The sequence below is a fragment of the Dermacentor andersoni genome, chromosome 5 (genome assembly GCF_023375885.2).
Source record: "Dermacentor andersoni chromosome 5, qqDerAnde1_hic_scaffold, whole genome shotgun sequence".
NCBI classification, from domain to species: domain Eukaryota; kingdom Metazoa; phylum Arthropoda; class Arachnida; order Ixodida; family Ixodidae; genus Dermacentor; species Dermacentor andersoni.
The window spans coordinates 160543746-160556505 of NC_092818.1; the positions used below are offsets into that span (position 1 = coordinate 160543746).

General features: G+C 45.3%; 1 protein-coding gene and 1 long non-coding RNA gene across 8 annotated transcripts in view; one reads left to right on the forward strand and one right to left on the reverse strand.

The window, feature by feature from the left end:
* Nucleotides 1-12760, reverse strand: part of LOC126531513 (uncharacterized) — a 219022-nt gene that overhangs the window by 70336 nt on the left and 135926 nt on the right. Inside the window, exon 4 of one of the 6 annotated variants that reach the window (XR_008612705.2) lies at nt 5570-5849. The exons of the other annotated variants lie outside the window; for them this stretch is intronic. This is a non-coding gene — a long non-coding RNA (uncharacterized lncRNA). Of the gene's footprint in view, nt 1-5569; nt 5850-12760 lie in introns of those variants that run through there. 6 annotated transcript variants of the gene reach the window in all.
* LOC126532161 (uncharacterized) overlaps nt 1-12760 on the forward strand; it is a 59942-nt gene that overhangs the window by 6560 nt on the left and 40622 nt on the right. Inside the window, exon 1 of one of the 2 annotated variants that reach the window (XM_055071209.2) lies at nt 8312-8572. The exons of the other annotated variant lie outside the window; for it this stretch is intronic. Coding sequence (XP_054927184.1) covers nt 8518-8572 — 55 coding nt within the window. The 5' untranslated portion in view covers nt 8312-8517. Of the gene's footprint in view, nt 1-8311; nt 8573-12760 lie in introns of those variants that run through there. 2 annotated transcript variants of the gene reach the window in all.

Below are 12760 nucleotides of genomic sequence, written 5' to 3' on the forward strand. Positions count from 1 at the left end.
AGCCGAATCACGAAGCTGCAATGACGATGATGGCACAGCCAGGACGGCATGAAGATGACAACGCATGCATGATAGCGACTTTCTGACGACGATGATATGACAATGGCGGCATAACCCCAATTGTAAGGCAACAACATGATTAAGATAGAAATATAAATGAGGAGCGACGTCGATAGATCGGCGAAGACAAAATGCCGATGATGGCATGACGTTACTGAAGTGATGGCGATGGTAAAACGAGAGCTTGGTGACAACGGCATGAAGCAGAGTTGAATGATGAAGCTCTAATGACGACAATCCAACTACCGCGATGGCATCACGACGTCCGTACGACGACGAATGCGCGATGACGACTGTGTGACAATGACACAATAACGATGATGGCATGACAACGGTATGAGTACAGTGGGAACACGACGAATGTATGATGGCAATGGTATGACGACGACTGACCACGAAGCCTGCATGATGACACTGACGTGACGACGACGACATCAGAAGAGTCAAGTGGCAACTGAAATGAAGACGATGCAGCGACCACGGCGGCATCCCAACCTAGTGGCCCAAGCTATTACACTGTTTGTGCCAAAGGTCTGCGTAGACTGCGTGACGACAACGGCATAACGACAACAGCATGACGAGTTAGACCAAGAAGTGAGAATGACAGCGATGTAACAACCACGACGGCATCATGACCACGAACATTAGTGGCCCAAACCGAAGTACAACAGCGTTCTTATTAGCACGGACCAACGGCCGGATGGACGGACGAACGGATAGATAAGTCACCCAAAATTATTTTCCCTTTGTGTATCCTGTACTGGAAGAATGAAAAACAGTACAAGGGATGAGGAGAAAGGAAGCCATGATTAATCTTAAAAATGGAAGAGTAATTAAAAAGAAAAAGAAACAAAATTGGCAGCTGACACTGAGCATGCTTCACTGCTCAGAGGGTGGAGGAGAGAATGCATTTTTGAGAAATGCTTGTCACTTCGTTGCTGCAGTACATATCACAAAAAAATCTTTCTGTAGAAAGTCAATTACAAAGTACATTAGATTTGCAACATTTGAAAACGTGGATAACAAGCCGTTATTAAGGATCCTCGCATGTGTGTCATTCTCCTGTGAATACCCGTACTCGTTGATTTTTTCGTGAAGTATCTACTATTTACAAGAATAAGTTACGTTACCTGCGATACAGTTTAAACTAGTCTCAGATACCCCAACTAATTTACTATTTCTCTCCTAGCTTTGCCCGAACGCTAGGGCGGTAGCTTTCTCTTGCTTGCGTCCAGGTCTAATATATTAAGTGCAGGATTTTTTTTTCATTCATGCAAGAGTAGTCTATGAAACAAGACTTGAGAAAGACAGAAAGCTGATAATACTTCGAAGAGAAGGCAGAGTGCCGGCGGATGTAATGGTTGGGTTCGGGCATGAAATTGATGGTAGCTGGCCCATGCCGTCGTCCAACTTATCCACGCTGAGGACGTTGTTGAAGGGAGAGACTTGTTCTCATCGAGAACGAAGAATATGGGATTTATTTACAGTATCTACATGAGAACGTTACAGTTCATCAGTCTAGCATGACTGAAAGAGCGCTGCTTATAACACCTGCTTATAAACACTCTGTCCTCCCTAGATCCCTAGGTGACGGAAAACGGCCGTTCGACCAAACGGAGCGTCCAAACACATCGTCGCCGACCCGCCTTTGAGGGCGAGGGTTTACACGCTCACTTCCGCACAGGTTTCACTGGCCACATCGAGGTGAGAGGGTTCTCGCAGACAAGGGTCTTGTCCTGAGCAGGCGCCTCTTGATCCCAGTGAACCCCGCAGACAGTGGCCGCCGTGTCCGTCCAGTGACTGGCCACTTCTAAGCTGTGTGAGACGGCACCGCAACAACATCTTCCCGGAGCTCCCCTGCTCCAAACAGACCGTGCTGGTGTCGGCGTACCCACTCACAGTACTTGCTCCGCCGACTGCGTCTAGACATCTCGGCGCCATTCCGTTGGGCACGGGGCGCATTGTCCTCCTTACAATATATGTCGCCGCAGCAGAAATGGTGGCGTCGATGTCCTTTTGACTCGGCGCATCGTTGTTTTCACAAAGTGAGCCATCGCAGCGGGCCAGGCAGGTTTCGTCGGTCGCTTCTCCTCTAGTTCGCCAGCCACCGCAGGCCGTTCGTAACAACGCGCATCTTCCGGGAAACGAAACAGAAAATATTTCGCAGAAACGCTATTATAGTAAACTATTTACTACGCTTCAACGCTTCCTAGTATATTGTGTACGATTTCGAGGTAGAGTACCATAGTTTAAAGCTAAAGAAAATTGACACATGGATAATATGCCATAAGTAGTTTGAAAGGTGGCCCAACAATATCGCGAGCCTTTCAGTTGCTAAAGCCGTCCTATTTACAGGTGACGATAAGGGCACACAGGCAGAAAGGGATGTATTTAGTACAGCGAGAAGTCACGGAAGAAGAAGAAAATTCACGCAGAAACTCTTCTGAGAGTTTTCTATGAGTATGCGTTAGCATTGTACCACTTGCTCTCTTTTCCACGCAGCCCGGCTTCGCTATCAATCTTACGCAACGTTTAGCGACAGGTATAAACCCTTATCATTTGACATGTCTTTAGCCAAGTTTAGTGGCTACCTGCGACAGTGAAGAACTATGTTCTTGTTTTGTTCTATGTTAGGGATTGCTTGCAAGCGTACTAAATGTGCAAGAGTGTACGAACAGGCCTTTATTCTGGGGGTGGGCGAATAGGGATTTTCGAGATCGAATTGGATACGAATTGAATAGTGCCAGAAACAACTCGAATCGAATATCGAATAGTTAGACCATATTTTTCGAATAATGTACAGCCGGTATCACAATTTATATAAAACAATGTTCACATCCAAGTATTTTGAAAGTTAGCAGTTTTCTGTCATTACATAGTACGTTATGGATCGTTGTTTATTAAAAGCACTCATGGAGGGTTAGGAGCAAGCAAGTAGTTTCTTCGCATGTACAGGACTCTTCAGTGAGTGCGAATGATGTCTGTAGTGTAGCCTATAAACTATGGCTACCTGAGCGACGTAGCCTGGAGGGAGGGGGTGGGGAGTATTCGGTAAGTCTCTACGTAGTAGACATAACCATTTGGTCGGCTGCTCAAGTATTGACTGGGGGAGCTGGATTACGCGTCAGAAAGAGACAGGCGTCCACAGTCAATTAGCACTTCAGCAGAAGACGAAATGGGCATGTGCACTAGAAGGACACTTACATAATATCTCCCCCACCTTCTGGCTCTATTACACAACTCCTCACGTATGTCTATAATATGCCCGCGGAGGTGAAATTACACTTTTGCGTCAATTTCTTGTTTAATTGGGCGCAGTTGGTGTTTTGAAATGGTCGAAAGGTATACGAAATATATTTGCTTTTAGCTAAGCATAGTGGCTATTCGATTCGAAGACCGAATCAAGACGACACTTCTCAGTTAGTTATTTGAAAGTTTCGAACATTCGCACATCCCTAATTCTTTCTTTGTTCACAGAGTACGGAGCTCCCAGGCATGGCTAAGCTTATTGACGGTAGACTTCTGCGCCGGTTGCTTTCTAGGTTCTCGTTCAGATTTATTTATTTATATCCTCATTGCACTATCGTCAACAGCTGTATGAAGCTACGGAGGGCGTAGGCTTTCATTTATTTCTACATGACGGTCGCATTATTCAGGCGAATATGTCACGCGCCCTACCTTCAATCATCGTGGTGCTAACAAGGAATAAATTGTAAACCTGCACAAGTTTGACGTATGGCAGCAGATTGGGTACACGCAGATATACACGTATGGACTTTCCAGTAACTCAAACACGTCGAGTTCTTTAATCAGTAGGTGCTACGCAAACGCAAACGCATCGCCTTTCGCGTGTACTGCCGAAACCTTGACCTCACCGCAGACTTTTCACGCCTGGAAAGTACCTTGAGATAACTAAATCAAGAATCTGATGAATGCACTAAATATAACTCGCGATGTGGCTTGATATCTTTCTTATGTTCCTTGCTTTTACTTATGTTCTACATAGGTTATGTTCTACTGATGTTGTAGTTATGTTCTTACTGATATCTTACTTATGTTCGCCCACAACTAGAATACGCTTCATCCACATGGTCACCTTATCAAGATTATCTAATCCGTATGTTGGTTCACAATAGGGCAGCCAGATTCATCTCTGGCAACTACGACTATCATTCGACCATCACCCGAATAAAACAAGATCTGGCATTTCAGTCACTGGAAGATCGCCGCGTCATTTCTCTTTTACGTCTATTTCACAGGCACATTTATGGTAATAACTTTCATTGTTTGCCACTTCATGCTCCTCTGCACACATCTCGACGCATTCACAACGCACTCAGTTTCATGCGCATTCATAGTCAAACGCTGGTATTAACTCGTCACCACTACCTAGAGCTATTTCACATTGGAACGATCTCCCAGATCACATTGCATCCATATCGTGAAACATTCCGTGACAACCTGAATTTGTTGCGTGTTATTATTGTATAAGGATGTTGCACTTTGTTATTTGTCTGTCATGTAATTACTGTTGCCCCCCTTGCTCAATGCCCTTGAATGGGAGTGTAAGGTGTTGTGAATAAATAAGTATATGCAAGCCGCGAAAGTGTTTCCTGCAAGTACACCGGCCGTGGACGACATAACACTCAAATAAGGATCTGACATTTATAGGAACATCGTGTACACCCTTGTAGTTTTTTAACCATATCACGCGAGTGTCGACCGCACGGCGTGTCAGCGGCCTTGTAGCGGCGAGGGATGCCCGGATTGGCAACATTATGTGCGGTCGTGCAAGGTCAATTCTAGTTCGAGTGTATTCTGCGGCGCTGTTCGGCTTTAGGGCTGCACCTCAGCACTACAATGCCACTGACATGCCGTGCGGTCGACGCTCGCGCGATATTGTGAAAAAATTGAAAGGGTGTACATTACGAATACATTGTTGGCGAGACAAAGTGCTATGACTCTTTTCTTCTTGTACTCTACACTAAAATAAATTTATCTACGAAACTAGCGTCAGAAGGCTTCTAACTGGAAGCAGGCAGCCAAACCGCAGGGGAAACACATCTGCGCAGTTACTCTGCCGAAAAAAGCACAAGAATCATCTGCTGCTGCTAGTGTCATAGCATTCCGTCGTCGCTCTTAGTACAGTACACAATAAACAAGCCCAAAATACGGCAAAGATCCATACATAAAAATAAAAAAAAAAATTTTTTTTGACGTCACAGCACTGCCGCCGTGACGTCACAAGGTGGCGGCGAAGGCGCGCCGGGTATTTCGCGCCGTGCTGGAGGAACTACATAGATTTACCGTCGCCAGTAATTTTGCTTAAGGAAGCATATTCACGCCATTTGGATTTCTTTAAATGAACAAACTTTCGGTAAGAACATCGTCTAAAATATTACGCAAATAACAATGAAAGGGTGTGGATGCAATTACCATTTTCGTTTTCAGTATAGGTGACTTTCGCGAAGGTAAATATTGCACAAGTGTTTATACACATGCGGCACAACATCTTTATTACTTAGGTTTTCCGGCATTTAGAGGGGAGCACTTTTTTAACGTTTCTTCTTTCTTTTCTTTCGGTTCAGCAGCAGCATCCACACTTTTTATTTTCATTCAATCGGGAAGAAAAGTTTTTGAGTCATCCATCCCTGCCACCTACCCAGGTTTCAGCTTTTCAAGGGCTATATCGCGCCATCAGAATATTCTACCATCACCATTTTCTCCCGACTGTATTCCGAGAATACATCTGTGGTTCCTGCCGAAACCTCTCGTTACGCAGCAGATCCCTGCAATGACAAAAATGTCATCCGTTCCATGCATTGGCCACAAGCAACTTACCCTGTTTCACATTTATGCAGAGTACTGCATATAGATACTGTGCACGTGTATACCGATGGATACGTCCCACCGCATGCATGCACTGCAACCTTCGTCATCCCGCATACGACCATCACTCGGTGGTTTAAACTAAACTATAGGTCAACACCAGCTGCCGTAGAACTTGTTGCTATCCAGGAGGCACTTAGATTTCTCTCCTAGGAGCCTCTTCACGCATGGACGATATCCTGCGATTCCAAGCCAGCTCTTCAAACCATTATCGACTGTGTCCTCAGACGCCGGGGCGCGTATTATTCAAAAGCTATAGAAGCTATGCAGCATCTTCACCATGCAGATGAAAGGGCCACAGTATCGCCTTTCAGTGGATAGCCGCACACTCTGGCGGGATAGAGAAATTAACAGGCAGACGCTGAAGTGAAAACTGCTTTTACTAATGCTTCTGAGGCACGTATTGCGTTCTCACCAACAGACACAAACGCACCACTTCGTGGCGTAATATGCAGCTCTTACGTTAGAACATTGGAGCAAGCCCGATCGACGACACAAGCCACTGCATAAATGGGACCCAGAAATGATAGTCCCCGCGTGCTTCACATCTCAAAAGAAGCCAAAAACCGTGGTGCACCGAATTCGTCTGTGTGTCACATTCATGAAGCGTAACAGACATCCCATAGGTTGGAGTGATACTAGGCCAAATTCTGAATAGTGTCACTCGATCACATACTTTGCGTTTGTTCCGCGTAAGCGTGAAGGGCAGGTATTGCAAACGTTGATAAGAGGCCATCAGACGAGTTTCTTTTGTGTCCTTGGCCTAATGCAAACAGCGTAGCATTGATTACAAGTTCCGCGATGGCCTTTCTACAAGCCACTGGGCCACACACACGGCTCTAGAGATGCCACAACGTTGTGAAATTGTATATATGCACCTTCTCCTCATCTCATCATAATCTTACACCAGCTCTTTTCCTCCACTTCCCTATCTTCCAGTGTAGAGTAGCAGGCCAGAGCGACATATAGCTCAGGCCTACCTCTCTGCTTTTCTATAAATGAATTTCTCTTTCTCACCTCTCTTCTTAAGTACCGAATAAATGCTCTGCGAGCAACATAATGTTAAAAATCGCGCGGGCCAATCCTGATTAACATAGTTTAGACATTACTTCCCCCGGAGTGCTGAAAAGTAGTGTAATCTTATTGTGGTATACGAAGTGTATCCACACTTCTTGCACAGATAATTATCCTTAGGAAAGCTGAATACGCGCACCTTGCATCGTGGGTCGTATAGTTTCCCCGATAAGTGGAAACACAACAATTCTTAGGGCATAGGTACGTTAATGTCACACCGCCATTTAAATACGAGCAATTTTCAAAGCACATTGGGAGACGGGCAGTGACGCGATTTCGGAGAGCACGAGAAATCGCGGACAACTTAAGAGGAAGCTTTAGCTCGGGTGCTCCTATCTAAATACATGTAAAAGGAGAATTCATTTTTCTCGGCAACCACTGCACCAAATTTGACGAGGTTTGTTGCATTTAAAAGAAAAACTTAAAATCTAGTGACTGTTGGTTTCGAAATTTCGAGTTAGGTCGTGAATTTTTTATTGAAAATTGGCAAAAATCGAAAATTTTCAAAAAACGACACTATCAAGTGTACAACTCTGTAACTCAACAACGAAAAATGATAATACAATTCTGTGAATTGTCTCTAATAGTACATCTAAAGCGGACAAAATTGATATGCTACACATGAATATAAATAAAATTTAGTAATAGGGAAATACAACTTTTGAAGAACCCTTGTAACCGACGTAACAAATTCACGTAAGATGTAAAACAACATATCGAATTTGTCCGCCTTGAATGATCTAATGGATGCCGTTCACAGAACCGCGATATCTGTTTTTGATGCAGAGCTATGAATTTTTAAACCTCGTGCTTCCATTCTTTTCAAACTTCCGAATTTTTGAAAATTCTTTTAACATAATTCAGGCCCTAAATCGAAATTCCGCTTCCAACAGTCACTAGTATTTAACTTTCTCTCTCAAACACAACAAATTTCATCAAAATCGGTCCAGTGGTTATCTCAGAAAAACGTTTTTGCGTTTTACATGTATTTAAATAGGCCGCGTCGGAGTTGGGCCCGAGCTAAAGCTTCCTCTTAATGCTACGAGCGACTCAACTATCGGCGGAAGCGACGGCAGGCACACTGCTACGCGCACGGCTTTCAACAAACAAATAGGCGCGCAGCGCTTGACGAGCCGCGACACCCGAGCCACCGTCGCAGATGGCACGCACTCACGTTGCTGCCGTGCCGGCGCATCCATGGACAAGCGTAACGGCGAGGGGGAGAGAGACGCGGGCGCGTTCCTTCGATCCTTCGCCGCCACCGCGTGACGTAAGTGTTACGACCTTTACGCGCGAGAAGCTTTTCTGTCCGCATTATTTTCCCGCGCAATAAACTCACCGGCGCGGCGAATTGAGTAGTGCGTCGAGGAGCTTCGTGGTGCGAAGGAGGGCCGCGCTCGCTCTGCTACATTCGACGAGAAAGGAGTGTCGCCGTCGTCGTGTTGCTGGTTATTCGACGTGCATCTCTTCAAAAGTGAACAACCGCAGAGGACGATGCGTCCTCTTATCATCAGTGCTGTGATCTGCAGTGCGCTTGTCGAAGCCCGAGGTAAGTGATCTATTTTCGCGCCCAGTCGATCAGTTCTGTCTCCTTTCTGCGGGTTACGCGATGCAACGTGAATCGCAATTTGTATACCGCCTAGAACAACACGCGTTGCGCGTGTTGTATTTTTGCGATATTGGGTGTTGTAAAGACTGCTACTTAGGTTTTAGCATAATGTATAGCACAGAGAGAGAGCGTGCGTTTGCGTAACGTTGCGAACCGGCGAGCTCAAGCATCGCCAGAAATTGGCCGCGAGCCACCACAGTAGAGAACAAAAAGAATATTCCAGACGCACGATGCAAGCGCTATCGGCCACGTTACGCGCTGTAGCAAAATTTGTTTCATTTGCATGCCGAGAGTGCGTACGAGCGGCGAAGCGTCGTCTTGTTTTCTGCCACACGTTAGGCGGGTCTTCTTACGCAGGCATAGAATGGGTGCTAAAAACTAACAAGGAGCTTGAGCGCATCTATACCTACTTCCGGCATAACGCGCAGAACCATTACGATTGTGACAGACACCAGTGTTTCGTTGAATAATTTACATACTGAGCATTATGTGGGAGACCTATTGCACCAGATGTCTGTCGGTGTTTGAAGTCAAAGATCGCAGGACGAAAACAAGAGGCTAAGGTGGTTAGGGCAGGCAAGGAAGGGGCCGGGTGAGGAGGAGGCATGAAACAAGGTAAAGCTACAGAATTTCTGAGAATCGTCTACTAATCCGTAAGCATTGTTTGGCTCGGCTGTGACTTAGTACTGGCTTAGTTTTGCTTACTTGCTTTTCTTAGCTTATGCTAGGATAAAGATGTCAAGTTGGTCCACACCCAAATTTCAAGTTGTCTCGCCCCCAAATTTAAGTAGGTCCATCCTCAAATTTCAAGTTGGCCCAACCCTATATTTCATTTGTGGCAACGTCAAACTTGAAGTAGGCCCAGCCCGAAATTGAAGTTCGCCAACCCGCAAATGTAAGTTGGCCCACCCCCACATTTCACTTGGGCCACTTCCACCCTCGAACTTCAAGTTGGCCCAACCCTAAATTTAAGTTGACCCACATGCAAGTTTCAAATTGGCCCACCCTCAAATTTGCGGTGGCTCACCCGCAAATTTCAAGTTGGCCCGCCCCCAAATTTAAGTTGACGCACACGGAAATTTCAAGTTGTCCCTCCGCAAATTTGGCCTATATATAAATGTCAAGCTGGCTCACCCCTTAACTTAAGCTGGCCCACTGAAAAATTTCAGGTTGGCCCAACCGTAAGTTTCAAGTTGGCCCACCGCCAAATTTCAGTTGGCCCACCCCTATTATAAGCTTCTCCTTGCATTTTCTAAGGAGCCCTATGTATCTCTAAGGGTATTCTCCTTTGATTTTTTTTTTTGCTTTAAATTGTTCCTTATCGCATAAAAGCCACCAGTCATCTACATTTACACTATCATAACGATTAACTGTCTTAACATTGCAAATTACCAATTTCTGTGCAGATACGAGGCATTACACCTTTCGCGTGACAGGGCGCGCCAAAGAATGCTTACGCATTAAAATGCCTCGGTGTAACAGCAACGAGAAGGCGGCGACTCGGATGAAACGTCAGGTGCTTTCGTTGCTTTTTTTACGGTGGGCCGAATTTCGACTCACTATACTAGAGTCCTTCACCAAAGTAGTCACAACGTAAGCAGTGTACTTGGGAGGGAGCTTGAGCACCGCGCCACCTCAGACGCCGCCCATTCAACTATACAAAAAAACGTACAAACGCTTTTATGGAACAACCCCTGGACCAATTTGAATGAAATTTCTTACATTTGAGAGAAGAAGTCAAATTGCAGTGACTGTTGGAAGTAGAATTTCAATTTCGGGCGAGGTTTTTTTTTTACAGAATTCAGGCATTGTCACTAGAAAGGGAATTGAGGCGCGAATTTAGGCGTCCTCTCTAGAATGCGTGCAGCATGCTGTGCTGACAAGTGTTGATGCCGCCCCGCGAGACTTCAAAACTTTGTCTTGCTTTCCGCTATAGACATACCGTCCCTAGTTCTTGTCTTCGATGCTGTTGTTCGTTGTCCGGATGCTGCACGAAAAGTATCCTTCAATACCGCTCTTGTATCACCTCTGTATTAGCCGGCAAGTGCAAACTCCTTTCGTTCGCACTTACGTCATCTGCATTGGCGTCTTAATTTCTTTAACAAGTGTTTGTCATATTTTCATATTTATAGGAGTGTGACGTTTTGGCTTTTATAAGAGAGGGAGGGAGGGGGAGTATGAGCGGATTATTGCAGGAGCAACATCTATAAAGCTGCAGTTGATGAGAGCAAAACGTCGTAACTCCAAAGGTCACGCGGAATTTTCCTGCTTGGGCACCTGGTCAGCAGTAGTGGTCATATTTTTGTTATGCATATTAAGATAGGACAGTTGAGGTGCAAAGTTCAGCATAATTGCTTTTTAATGAACAACTTCTCGCTGTGTTTCGAAGTCGTGTGTAAAGTAATGCTTTGGCTGGTTTTAGCGGTACGATTCTGTTTTCAACAAATAAAACAATAAAAGTTTTGCTTGCTATCTACAGAATGTTAATGCAACCTACGACCACTTTGCGCACGTTGTATTTGCATTGTCAGTACTACAGCTAAGTTAACCCTTTACTCATCCTGAAGCTTCCGCTAGATTCGATTAGAAACACCAGTATAGATACTTTCTATGCGTATGCATAATACGCACCGGTTTAATCAAGCGACAGAAGGTGAAAGCGCAGTCAGCTAAGTGTCACGCAGGAAAATCATTTTATGTACAAGTGCCCAGCAAGTCGAGGCGGAAGCCGAATACGACAGTAAGAGCACTCGGAAAATGTCACACAGGTGCCCTGAATAAATGTAATAGTTGCGGGTCAGCTTGTTTCCTTCAGGCAGAGCAGGAAAGTTACATTTTCTGAAAGCAAAGCTTGAGTTTATTTTAAGTCTGGCCAATCGTCTCATTTTTTTCTACTTAGGGGACTTTAAAAATTTACTCCGGCAATATATATCCCTATATCAACATAATTAAATAAGCACCGTATTCTCACAAACCGAACAGCCACCTGCGATTCGGTGAGTGACCGGACCACCACGTGGACGTCGATGTTGGCACCGCTCGCTTCTCCGACGCACTCTCGGCTTCTCCTTTTTATGGCCTGTGCTGCCTCGCCTGCTCCCTCTCTCGCTACCGCCCGCGTCATTCAATTGCCTGTCGCAGCTCGCCGTCCCACATCTCGCGGCCGCTTGAACTCTGGCTCCCCTCCTCGGGGCTGACGCAGGGAATAGCCGTTGATATATCACCTCTTTACTCCGTCTTTGCTCCGTCAAGCCTCTTTGAAACAGCGCCGTTTCGCAACAGCTTATTTTCCCGCTGCTCCTGGAGTCGGTCTTGGGCGCTTTTCTGTCGGAACACCGGTTGTGCATGGCGGCTTCGCGCTCCTCGTGAGAACGTTATTCGCGTTCTTGATGCGGACGTTCGTGCCGTAACAAACACAGTGAACGTAGTGTCTGCGTACCCTATACGGAATGTTTGGCCGCACATGCATCTTTTCCGCCCGGCCAACGAAGCAGCGCGAATAGTCGAACGTAAAAATGCGTTATGCACTATTCACGTGTCTCATCGCCGGCGTCGTAGTGGTGAGTGGTTCCGCAGTCGTGAAAGAACCAGGTGGGTTATTGATCTACACTTTCCCATAGCAATGCTCAGTTATTTTACCAATTTACGTATTATTGACTTATTTTGGTGATGGTGTTGGTGCTTAGACGTACTCCTGCATGTCGTTCAGTCACGAACGTATAGATTTTATTGCGAAAGGAAGTGCGATTCCTGGTACAATCAGCAATGATCGAACGCGGAATGTCTGAGGTTGTAGCCTGAAAGATCACTAAGCAATTCCCGTTCAACCACGGTTCATAACCTTCAAGACTACATCTCCCTGTGAACCTATATGTCTTGTTTCAAAGTTTTACCTATAGGAGGCAACGAAAATCAAAATCTCGCTGTCTTCGCTATCCTTTCTTGTTTAAGGAAAACATTAAATTAACGCTTCTGCTGCTCACAAAAGGCGCGATGAGTCTCAATCCAGTAAGTGTTGACAAAATGGGTAATGATAGAGAAAATTGCGCTACATGTTCTTTTTTTTTAATCTGTCGTATCAACTATACATAAAAACATACAGGTTTTGGTTTACCTTTACAATTAGTA